Genomic DNA, 12981 nt, shown 5'->3' on the forward strand with positions numbered 1-12981 from the left:
AGAGCGAAGCATATGGTATTTAGAGATACAGCATGGTACAGTGACTAGAAGGCCAGCCTTGGAGGCAGGAAGCCCTTGGGTACATCCTGGTCACCATTACTCGAACTCAGGGCAGGTCACTTGTCTTCTCAGTGTTCTGGGCATCTCTTTAAGACCAGAGTTTGCAAGTGATCTGCCTGCCAGTCTACATCAGGGGAAGAAGTTTCCACAATGGAAAATACAATCATTTTATCAGACTGATAAAAATCACAGGTCTGGACCCCAAACAAACGTAGGCTACAAATCTCACTACTGTCTCCATGTTTGAGTGGTGGAGGTTGTCGATAGAATTAGGTCCTATGTTGTTCTGACCCTGAAGCTTCTATCTATAAATGAGGAGATTACATCATGTGGGTGGAAGGCCACTGGTCTTTCCTAGCCCCAAGGCCAGCTGCAGTCTTTTGGACTCTGGGGAGGGGGGAAGCTGATTCCAGGAAGTGGTTAAGACAGGTAGACTTACCTGTTCCATTTCAGGTGGGTCATTTAATTGGGAGATGTTGGCTCTTGGGGCTATCACTTAGCAGGGCTGGGACTGTCTGGGTTGTGTATCGATGCACTGGTTAAGTAATTGCTTGGTCAGTGCCTTCCCCCACCCCCCAGACCATAAGCAAGCTGGGGATACTAGGTGCACTTGGTAGGACATGTGGTTTCTTGGGCAAGTAAGCAGCAGTTCTTAGAGTAGCCAGCTCTATGGCCTTGATGCTCAGGCCAGATATTTGAGGTGGGGGTGGGGGTTGAGGAATAGTAATGCACCCTCAGTAGTACTTTGAACAACATGCTGACCTGACATTACACAATAGACCCACTTCTAAAATGTTTGTGTATAAAGCACATCTATTCACTCCCATTTTCCTATTGGCATCAATTAGAATTTCAGCCCTGTGCTCTCCCACACAGAGGGGATCTCACGGTTTGTGTCTGTTACATTAAAGAACCCTAGCCTTGGCTAAAAGAAAAACATTCTTTCTTTGTTAACAGATGAAAAAGTCCCACGGTGGGCTTTTCCAAGTATCCACGATCTGTCTGTGCTGTTGGCTTTAAGAGCCACAACCAAGCTGGGACAGCCTAGTCTTTGTCCCAGGGTGGCAGATATTGAGATCAAATTTTGAGATCATTTCAGTACATATAAATAACAGCTGGCAAAGAATAGTTAAAATAGGAAGCTGCCAGGTGGTAGACTAGGCTGATCTCCCTGGCCTTCCCTGCTCCCCAGTAGTGTCACCCTGCCATACCCCAACTGAGGGCTTTGTTTGCCCTGGGCATAGCATATAGTGCCTTGTGTGCAAAAAATTCCTAGTTATGGCTCTGGGAAGTCCATGTACCAATGCAGACTGTAGCAGAGCCATGCCTTCCCATCCTATGGGATTCTTGGCCCTGTCTTCCCATAAAGTGTCCTAGGAAGAGAATTTATTCAATGTGCTGAAAGTCTTCTTCTAGGTCTCTTCATATTTCATGGCAGCTGCTGCCAGTGCCATACTTAGGCTCTTGTTCTGCTAAGCCCTTATGCATGATGGGTAAAAACCACAAGTATTAAAGTTCTCTGGTAGAACTGTCACACTCTTGATTTTTGAGATACCAGCATGGTCTACTGCATATGTCTGTACATCATTATTTCATATTTTGAGGGTTTGTGATCATTATAAATGAAATTATCCAAAATAATATTAAAGCTATCATACAAGATTTTACTCTTCTATTTCAAATCAGTTTCTTAAGAATAAATAAGATAGGAATAGGGACTGGCCCTTTTATGGATATAGGGAACTCCTAGGTGTGGAAACTCCCTCTACCAATGCAGGTTAGTATCTTCTCTGCAACTTAGAGCTGAAACTCAAACCCAAATAGATATGGGACCACAGAACCATACAGAAGGATCCCTGTAGGCCACAGTACTTGGTAAATTTGACTCCTTTGGCCCAGAGGGGTCAGAGGAGAAATCATTTGCCCATTTGTCACACAGCCAGAATTTGTTAGGGGCAGAACTCAAACGCTGATCTTCCTAGCACACAGTAGGCACTTGATAAATAATTGTTGACTATCTGACTAACTCGCTGGCTCTAAGGCTTTCTCTCTCTCTCTCTCTCTCTCTCTCTCTCTCTCTCTCTCTCTCTCTCTCTCTCACTACAGGGCTGCCCTTAAAAGATCTATTCCTTTTGAAAGTATAGCTCTTGGGGCAGCTACGTGGTACAGTGGGTAGAGCAGGGGCCTTGGAGTCAGAAGGACCTGAGTTCAAATCCAGCCTCAGACACTTAATAGCAGTGTGATCCTGGGCAAGTCACTTAACCCCTATTGTGTTCCCCCACCCCCAAAAAAGTGTATCTCTGATGGCCACACTTCTTCATGGACCAAAGGAAGATTTTTACTATCTGGAAATGTTGAGAAGAGTCTGGTCTAGCCATGGAGTAACTAGAGGGGAGCCCCAAATTGGGAGAGGATGGTGTGTAACATCCAGTGTGTGCAGGGAGAGCAAGGGCGGAAAAGAAGGAGCCTGAACTTAGAGAACCCAGAGCTGGAAAGGGCTCCCTCATTTTTGTTGTGGATCCTGGAGTCCTTTAGTCAGGGTAAGGACTAGTCTATGGACCCCTTTCTCAGATTCATGTTTTTAAATGCACAAAATAAAACACATAGAATTACAAAGGAAACCAATTATGTTGAAATGCAATTATCTAAATCTTTTTTCCCACTTAATAGTATTTTATTTTTTCCCAATTACATGTAAAGAGATAGTTTTCGACATTCATTTTGGTAAGATTTGGGGTTCCATTTTTTTTCTCCCTCCCTTCCCTGCCCCCTCCCTAAGGCAGCAAGCAATCTGACATAGGTTCTACATATACAATCATGTCAAACATATTTCCACATCTGTCATGTTGTGAAAGAAGAATCAGAACAAAAGGGAAAAACCAGGAGAAAGAAAAACACAAAACAAAACAAAGTGAAAATATTATGCTTCAATCTGCATTCAGACTCCATAGTTCTTTTTCTGGATGTGGAGAGCATTTTCCATCATGAGTCTCTTGGCATTGTCTTGGGTCATTGTATTGCTGAAAAGAGCTGTCTGTCATACTTGATCGTTGCACAATGTTACTTGAAATCTTTTTTTTTTTTTTAAAGAAACAAGTTCACAAATTTGATAAAAAAAAAAACCCAGGCCCAGAGAGTGGAAGTGACTTACCTAAGGTCATTCGAGCAGTAAGGACCAGAGCTGGAATTTGAATATGGGTCCTTTCTACTCGAAGTCTGGTGCTTTTTCATGACATACACACCACCTAGCCTCCCGCAGGAGGCAGTCAGATGATGGAGCAAATATTTGTTTCTGATCTTGGCCATTTCCTTAAATCTGCTAAGTTAGCATTTGTTCCTTTGACAGAAACAGCATAGCGTAGTAAGAAGAGAGCCATCCTAGAGCCAGGAAGACCTGGAATCAAGGCCTGTCTTTAACACCCCCTGGCCGTGTAACCCTGAGTAAGTCACCCTTCTCTCTCAGAGGTGCAAAGAAGGTGCTGGCCTGCATTGGCTGCTCTGGAGGGAGTTTCCTCAACATCAGTGAACTCAAAGGTCAGACCCCAATCCTTTGACCCAAACTGGTCAAATACTTCTTGTTTACAAAGCCCTGTGCCAGGCCTAGATGATCTGCACAAAAGGGAGGCCAGCCTCTTTCCCCTCTGAGAGCTTATCTGGCAGAGTCACATGGCTTTGGAGGCCAAGGGCCTGGCTTCAGATCCTGTCTCTGACACGGAACCTCTGTAACCTTGGGCATGTCCCCTGTAGAACAAGAGGGGTTAGGGGCTGGCACATGTGGCCCCTAAGGACTCTCCCAGCTCCAGATGAGTGAGCTTGTCAGATTGCATAAGGAGTTGGGAGCATCAGGGTAGTAAAATGGTCAGGGGCCCCACCTTTCAGGCAGAAAGAATAGACATCCTGGCCTAGAGGCCTGCTTCTGATACATACTGACTGTGGGGCCCTGGCAACTTCTCTTAATGCTGGAAGTTAGGGGAAGGCAGGGTTGCCTGCATGCATATGTGGAGAGATTTGCCTTGTCAGGAGTTCCCTTCTGATGAAATCCTGATTTAAATGAAGGGCGCTGTTTTGTTTATTGGGGGAGAGGGGGAAGCTGGGATGTTAGAGTTAGCTAGTCTAGCTATCAGTAAATGTTTGAGTCCTGAAGGTCAGTGACAAAGGACTTCTAAAACAGAAAAGGAAAAAAAAAACCAGAAAGGCCATTTCTTTTTTTTTTTAATTAATAAAGTATTTTTTCCCCATTACATGTAAAGATAGTTCTCAACTTTTGTTTATACAAGCTTTCCAATTTCAGATTTATCTCCCTCCCCCCTCCCCTAGACAGCAGGTAATCTGATATAGGCGATATATATACACACACACACACACACGTACATGTACATATATATACACACACATAATAACATTAAACATATTTCTGCATTAGTCATGTTATAAGAGAAAAATCAGAACAATGACGAAAAACCTCAAAATAGAAAAACATCAGCACCAAAAACAAAAGAAATAGTATGGTTCATTCAGCATCTATACTCCACAGTTCTTTTTTTTTTTTTTTTTTTCAGAAAAGGCCATTTCTGGCAGACTTGAATCAAACTAAGGTCAATTTTGTGCCTCTGTTTACCCAAGGTGACTGTCCTTCCTCCCAAAACTTTCCAGGGCACTTTTGGGGATCGTGATTCCTTTTTTTCCCCCTCCCAAATGTTAAGATTCCTAATTTTAGGCAGAAAGGGATAATTCGATTGAAGCCTTTGTTTTTTCTGAAATTTTTTTTTAGCTAATGACTGGACCTTGGAAGAGTTGAAGGAGAGAAGCTTGGAGCTTTCTTTCCCTTCTAGTCAAGACTTCCCTGTTGCTAGCACTTGGCAGGCCCCGCCCGCCGCCCCCCCCCCCCACTCCTCCTACAACCACTGTACATACAGATATCCCTTCATTTTGTGTGCTTCAAGGAGATTCCAGAGTTTTACTCAAAATTTGTAGATGGGTTCCAAAGTCATAAGAATAGAGCTATAGAGCTGGAAGCGATGGCAGAGGTCATGTAGTAAAACCCCAATGAGGAAACTGAGGCCCAGAAAGTGGAAATGACTTGCCCAAAGTCACAAACGATAGATCTGTGGCAGAGCCAGGATTCTGTTCAGGTCCTCCCGCTCCCAAATCCATCATTGTCATCTCTATAGTGTGTCTCCTGAGCCAGTAGGGGGAAAGGGCTGCTCCTCTGACCAAGGCAGTGTATTTGACTTGAGAGAGACCTCCAGTGGACAGATGGGTTCCTTCTTTTTTGGTATGGGATGCCAAGACTGAATCATAGATTTTCCTGTACAGTGATCTGGGCTAGCATATCGAAACCACCTTGGCCATTGTGACTGGGTCATCTGTTCAGACCCATAGCATCCTCAAGTGAACTTCTGGCCACTTTCAAAGGAGTCTTTTGATCAAGGGAGATCTTCCTGACCCTTGGCCAATGACTCTACTGTTGCCTTAGGGTGCTTGGCGGCCAAGCGTGGTTTCAGCGTTCCTCCTGGCTTACGCGTAGCCCTTGTGCTCCCTGTAAAAGAGATATCGTGTAGACGGCAGTCTTGTGGGTTGTGATTGTCTGGCAAGGTTCCTCATTTGGCATGAGATGGCGTGTTCTCACAGGTCCGGTTAGGGCTATGCGGTGTCTGTGAGGGCAGCCAGGACCATGTCTGTCTGTTTGTCTGTGTGTGTATGTCGGGGGTGGAGGGAATGCGCAGCATGCCGGCCACCCTCTCAGAGGACCTGAGAGATACCAGGCCCTCTCCCAAGGCCTGTCAGAGGAACCTCAAGGGAGCTGGTGCTTGAAGGCCTCGGGGTTGTCACCGTTTCAATGTCTGTCTCTACATCTGTCTGTCTTTAGGAAGAGTTGGTCATCAGACTGGACCCAATATTTGAACAGAAAATGGAGAGCACAATTGGTGAGCATATGGTGCCCAAGCCTGAAGAAAAACAAGTGGCAGAAAACATTAGTGACCAGCAGCAGGTAAGGGGATGGGGGGTACCTCGGCAGGCCATTGACCCACACACCCTGGGATGGTAACGCAGTTAACCAGCTCCCGGGCACGTAGATGAAAAGACCACTCAGAGGAAACCATACTGGTTCTGGAGATCAGATAACGACAGAGACCAACCTCTTCTTCCTCTTCTTGGCAGAGAGGTGGAGGTCTACTAGGGCAGACTGGTGTATACGTTGACAGGTGAGGTCACTGTAAGAGTCATTTTGAAAAGCCATGATGTTCTTGAAGTTTTGTATCCGCCTCCTTCCGAGACGATTTGTAATAGCTGATGAGTTAGAGCACAGTGCCGAGGCAATTTCAGGGTTAAGCGAGAGTTCCGATTTTAAGAGCCTGTGAGGAGAGGTTGGCGCAAGCAGCCCAGCCCAGACAAAGATGGTTCGGGAAGATAACTGAAAACGAGCTTGGTGCCAGTTGATACTGTTCCGAGAGTCAATAAAAGAAGAAAGAGCCGTTGAGGAAATTACCGTTGCCTGAGTCTGAAGTCAAATGCTCAGGGTACTGATAAGAAGAATTGAGAGAAATGGGAAAAATGTAATAATGATCACATCTGGCAGACAGGAGAATTGACTGAGAGTCGGGGCCCGCCTGAGCAAGGCGGCATTCGGCCACATTGCCTTGGAACTAAAGGCTGCTGAGGCGCTAGAGGAAGGGGCCGTACGAGCTGCCTCCAGGAGAGGATACAAATGATGACCCCACAAATACTGTTGGCTACCTAGTTGGGTTGGATTGGGTTGTGCTGGTGTCACTGAGCAGTGGATTCCATAAGCGTCTGACCCTTTTGGAGAGGCAGGTGTCATCCGTTCCTCGTGGCAGCCAAGTAGATAAGGTCAGCCTTGATATTGGTGGAAGCGGTGGGGAAGAGATAGCTAATATGTGCACAGGAGTCTTGGTTACCTTAATGAGAACTGCCATTTACATGAGCTTTGCAGGTTGGCAAAGCCCTTTCTGTACAGTGTCTCATTGGATCTTGGGAAGTGAGGAAATCGAGGCTCAGAGATGTAAAATGACTTGGCCAAGGGGACACAGCTGTGTGAGTGTCAGAGTCGAGATTCGACCCTGGGTCCTTGCTACTCCAAGTCCATTGGTCTTTTTCACTATAGCCTCACTGCCTCTCAGATCCCATGAGGCCAGTGAAATAGTACAAAGAAATGGGGGAAACTCATGAACGTGAGCAGAAATGACCTCCACCAAGGAGGGGATCGCAAGGGAATTCATCTGAAATAATAACTGATGATAATGATGATAAATAATAGTAATAATAATACAGGATGGCATTTCCATGGTGCTTTTGTATTTGCGAAGTCCTTTATGTATGGGATGGCCAAAACCTAGGTTGGCCAGTCTAGGCAGAGCTGAGCTAGCATTAGGAACAAAAGAACGTGACTGTCATGCTGAGATGTTCCAGATCAGAGCCTTGGGCATATGAAGGCATGTCCAGAGACTGCTGAGTCCGTTCTCTCCTCTCTAGGCCTGCACTGCTGTGAAAGAAACTGGAGAGCCGGGTGTCTCAGAAATCCTCAGATACATAGAGTTCATGGCTTCTCTGAGAAGTCCATTTGTGAAGCTCACAGCCTTTGTTTCCAGTCTGGGAGTGTTTCTCTCATTTCTAACCCCAGTGTTCCTTCCTATCATCTAAGCCTACTCCCCCTGTTCCATCCTTCATGGCCTTGGCAAGTGGCGGTGCTCGGTATTCATTATATCCACTTGGTAGACACATAATTGAAAGTGTTCTCCTTACTTTGAAGACAGTTGCCATCTTCTCTCCAGATCAGATCCCATTACCGTGAGAATCTCTCTATGGAACATACAGATTTCCAGACCACAGCCAGTACCCCTACTTGGTTCAGTAATATTCGACACAGCAGACCATTGTAACAAGAGAATCTGGACTGTTAGGGAAAATCTTTCAGTGGGCGTCAGGTCTCAATTCCTGTAATGATCATGAAACATCCTGTCATAATGTAGCATGGCTAGAGGGCTTCTATGATATTCTGAGATGGCATGGCACCTGATCTGTCAGGAGAGGTGATTTCCCTTTGAAAAAGTGACAGAGCCCCTTAACTAATGGAGAATGTAGGACTAGTCCATCTGAAATTGACTTACACGGGGTTATGGAATATCTCCCAAAGCCACCTCGCCGCCCCCCACCTCTCCCCATCACCCTCCTTTCAGCTCAGTCCTGTTGATAACCTGAGACTTGCTCTAGTGCTGGAGAGGGCTCGGGTGCCTGTCAATAATTCTTGTGTAGAGGCGTTGGGTGCGGTTCAGAGATAAGCGACAAAATAGGGTTGAGAATCAAAGCATTACTCAAAGTGACTGGGAGCTGGCGTTTCTCGAGTGGGGAGCGGAGTTTATCTCAAGTCTGTGAGGCTCCCTCCCCCCAACCTCTACCAATCCTTAACTTTGCTGACTGGCTGTGAGATCCAGAAATGAGGGATTGAACATGATAAAGAAGTGTAACATCAATATGGTCTCGAAAGTAGCTTTGGAGAAATGCCCCTGGGAAGCAACTGCGGGTGGGGGAGAGGGCTTCGCTTTCTTCTCTGCAGTTTCTTCCCAGAGTCAGAATCTTTGCTCTCTGTATGCAGTTCCTCTCTCATACACAGGCGCCGGTGACAACAATCTCAGAGTTGGACTTTAGGTGACAAATTGTCGATGTTGCCCAAGCCAAATGGAATCAATAGAGCACCTTGCTAATACAATAAGCTTAGCTCTTCAGCGTTCAGAGGAGAAGGGAAAAAAGCAAAACCCCTGAGCTGAGTAGATAGCAGAGCACCGAACAACTGTTAACTCATTAATTCATCCTCACCCTAACCCCAAAATCTCAGGAGATCAAGGCTCAGTTCATACTATTCCATTTGAAGACGAGTAAACTGAGGCACAGAGTGGCCAAATGGCTGGTTCAAAGTTGCCCAACCCACTTAGGAGAAAGCCCACTCTATCCCTGTCTGCCTGCCCCTGCTACAAAGAGCACTGAGGCCATGCTCTCTACTTTATTCCTTTTGGAAGAACATACTCTGGTTGGAGAGCCAGCTTCCTTTGGCATAAAGGTGCACAGGAAGGGAGAACGGGGGAGGCATTAGAAATCAGGAATGAGAATGTCTTTCTCCTTCTGTTGGCGTTGGCACTGTCATCGTCAGAGCTAATTCACCTGCTTTTAGAGTAACTGCCTGCTGTCTCCCGTGGGGATACATTCTGCCAGGGAAACATGGCATATCTCTTGTTCATCAGAGCCAACCAGAGCTGAATGCAGTGAATCATGAGATCTGTAATCCCTACCGATACAGATCCCATCTACCTCTAGTGAGAGGGAAAATTGAGTCTCCCTACATTGGCACTAGGGTCACTAACCCAAGACATATCGGACAGGTCAGTGGTTCTGAATGTCACGACTGCTGCCCACTGTCGTCCCTGTCTGCCTCTCTCCATAATCTTTTTGGTTTCCACAGGCCAAGAAATGTACTGTGATCGGGGGCTCTGGGTTTTTGGGCCAACATTTGGTTGAACAGCTGCTGGCCAGAGGCTACGCGGTCAACGTCTTTGACATCCGGCAAGGATTCGAGAACCCCAAGGTGAAGTTTTTCCTGGGAGACCTCTGCAACAAAAAGGTACTGTGCCAACAAGACCCTGATGGCTCCCCCTAGATCTCAGGAGCCCAGGGGCACTTATTTGACTGATTTGGTTAGATCTAGCCTTTAGTCTTCTTAGACCTCTTCCATTCAGGTCCCCCGGATGTGAATGGTATTAAGTCCTTTAGTTGGGCTAAGTGGCTAACCCTCAGAAGAGCCCCTTCTACAAGCAGCGCCATCACTGTGTCAAAGGGTCAGTGCCACATTGGAACTGATGACCTCTGACGGCCCTTTGGTTCTCAGTGCAAGATCCCAAGAGGTTTGGAAAGTCATTGGAGTTCTCCCAAGTAATGAGGCTGGTCACCTGCAAGGTATACCACCAGCTTCTTGATTTTGACTTGGTCTAGGTGATCTTTGACCTTTAACCTCAGGCCTGGCCTCACCCTTTAAAGCATGCCCAACCAATTGCTGAAGCCCGAAGCTAGCCCCAGCCAAGGTTCAGGAAGCTGCCCTGCTTCATCCCTAATTAATTGCCTTATCTCCCCTCTCCTGCCGCTACTGCTGCTGTTGCTCTCACTGTCTCTTGGAAGCTGCTTCTCGTACTTCCCTTCCCTTCTTCGCCTTCTTCCCATAGCCACTAGATACTTCAGATCCCAAGGGAGTGTGTATCCTAGGATTTCTTGTCAAGGAAAGTGAGAGGATATTAATTCTGAAATTGTACACCAGGGGAGGGGAATGACAGGTATGAATCAAAAGAAATCTCACTCAGCCTGGATTAGGCGGCCTTGACATGTTCTAATCTCTTCTGCCTAGCTACCCTTAGCAACCCAGATTTAGCCTGACCCTATCACTCAGCTCCCTAGACCAGAGCCTTCCTCAGGATCTAACAAGGCCCTGGAGGCCTGGCAGGCCTATCTGTGGACTTTCTGTGATCCCAGACTCACTCTCAGCCTGAAGATTGATCGCTTCCCACATTCCAACATAGTCATCATCCTAATAGCTAACGTTTTTCTAGCTCTTTAAAGGTTTACAAGACACTTTACATATATTATCTCAGTTGATGCCCACAACTACCCTGTGAAGTAGGTGCTATTATTATCATCCCCATTTTACAGATGAGGAAACTGAGGTTCAGATAAGTTATATAATTGGCCCAAAGTCACACAGCTAGTAAGTGTCTGGGGTGAAATTTGAACTCAGAGCTTCCTGAAGCAACTTGAAGTCAAGCTCACTCTCCACTCTTTTACATTCCTCTTCTTCTGTAGCCTATAGGCTGTGGAACTGAAGGGACCTTAGAGGTCACCTAGTACCCCTACCCATTTCATAGAAAATACTACTGAAGCCCAGAGAGGGAAGGTGACTTGCACAGGGTCACATAGGCAGTAACTAAGTACCATAGTGGGGATTGGGACTCATCTTGGATGACTTCAAGTTCAGAGCATGTTCCACTATGGGAGTGTAGACCAACTCAGTGAACTGTTCCTGGGTTAACTCACTCCCAGGTCTCTCTTTCATACAAGCCCAAGCTCCCATCATCTCCCAGATATCTAGTGTTCTCTTTGTGGGAGCTCCGAAAGGCTGGGCTTTTCAGCTCTGTCTAGGAATCGCAAGTGGTCCTGAATGCCATAGGCTAGACATGGGCCCAGCCCAGCCAAGGATCTAGGTCTGTCTGCTGGAAGAGGAGTAGGTGTATATGTTATGGGCTTTTTTTTTTTTAATCCGGGGGCTGGAACAGTTGTGTGATGTGATCATTGATTCATGGGAGCCCTAAACCAAAGTAGAAAACCACACTGAAAAGATGGACTTTCGTTGTGTGTAACCCCAAGGTGATTGGGCCCAACTAGTTAGATGTCAGCTACTTGTCCCTCTCCTGCTCATGGACTTCAGCAAAGCCCTCTCTCAGGTGATGGACTCAGGGTACCGCATGAAGCATGTTTTTGGACACAGCCAGTGTGGGAATTTGTTTTGATGGACTATGCAGATGTGTTCTAAGGGGTTTGGTTTGGTTTTTCAATATGGAGGGAGAAGGGGAGGAAGAAGGGGCTATCAGTAGGACTGACAGAAAGAAAAGGAAAGAGGCTCGTTGAAGCAGTTTAAAATTTTTATTTATTTTGTTTTTAATTTATGGAATAAAACAAGCATTTCCATGATGTAGTATTTTTAAAAAAGATGATTGCACATGAAACTGCAAATCTATTATGTACAACTTGGTATTCCTTTAATTTTGTTAATCATAAAAGTATTTTATTATTTTCCAGTTACATGTAAAGATAGTTTTCAATATTTGTTTTCATAAGATTTTGAGTTCCAAATTTTTCTCCCTGCTCCCTTCCCTCCCCCTCCCCTATTCCTTTTAAATATATAATAAAGTTATCATGGAAATTCCTCTTTTTTCCTTTCTTCTTCTTCCCTGCCCCACCCTAGAGATGGCTACCATTAGATACAAATATGTACATCCGTGTGTATATGTATATGTATGTATATCATTCTGTACATACTTCAATTTATCAGTTCTTTCTCAGGATGCAGATAGCATCTTCCTTCATGTGTCCTTTGTAGTTAATTTGGGCATTTATAATAGTCAAAATGACTTCTATTCGCTCAAAGTTGTTTTTAAAACAATTTGGGGGCGGCTAGGTGGCACAGTAGATAAAGCACCGGCCCTGGATTCAGGAGGACCTGAGTTCAAATCCGGCCTCAGACACTTGACACTTACTAGCTGTGTGACCGTGGGCAAGTCACTTAACCCCCATTGCCCCGCAAAAAACAAAACAAAACAAAACAATATTGCTGTTACTGTATACAATGTTCTCTTGGTTCTGCTCATCTCACTCTTCATTATTTCATGCAAGTCTATCCATATTTTTCTAAAATCATCGAGCTCATAATTTCTTATAGCACAGTAGTATTCCATCACTATCATATACCACAACTTATTCAGCCATTCCCCCAATTGATGGACATCCCCATAATTTTCAGTTCTTTGTCTCCGCAAAGGGAGATGCTATAAATATTTTAGAGCATATGGATCCTTCACTTTTATTCACTTTTTATTTTTCCCAGTCACATGGAAAGATAGTTTTCAAAATGCTTTTTTTTAATCATAAAAATATTTTATTATTTTCTAGTTACATGTAGAGATAGTTTTCAACATTTGTTTTTAGAAGATTTCTAGTTCCAAATTTTTCTCCCCATCCTCCTCCCCAAGTCAGCAAACAATCTGATATAGGTTTATATATCAACATTCTTTTGTAAGATTTTGAGTTCCACATTTTTCTCCCTTCCCTCTCCCTCCCCAAGATAGCAAGCAATCTGATATAGGTTAT

The 12981-nt window shown here is 45.1% G+C and overlaps 1 protein-coding gene across 4 annotated transcripts in view; it reads left to right on the forward strand.

The window, feature by feature from the left end:
- The window catches only part of NSDHL (NAD(P) dependent steroid dehydrogenase-like), a 39071-nt gene that overhangs the window by 12667 nt on the left and 13423 nt on the right, over positions 1 to 12981 (forward strand). For 2 of the 4 annotated variants that reach the window (XM_043973582.1, XM_043973585.1), the window contains exons 2-3: positions 5930 to 6052; positions 9536 to 9694. In XM_043973582.1, the coding sequence (XP_043829517.1) occupies positions 5972 to 6052; positions 9536 to 9694 (240 nt within the window). In that variant the 5' untranslated portion in view covers positions 5930 to 5971. Of the gene's footprint in view, positions 1 to 3406; positions 3502 to 3575; positions 3595 to 5929; positions 6053 to 9535; positions 9695 to 12981 lie in introns of those variants that run through there. The other 2 variants (XM_043973583.1, XM_043973584.1) reach the window with 2 other exon arrangements.

This window comes from Dromiciops gliroides, chromosome X (assembly GCF_019393635.1).
Source record: "Dromiciops gliroides isolate mDroGli1 chromosome X, mDroGli1.pri, whole genome shotgun sequence".
NCBI classification, from domain to species: Eukaryota; Metazoa; Chordata; class Mammalia; order Microbiotheria; family Microbiotheriidae; genus Dromiciops; species Dromiciops gliroides.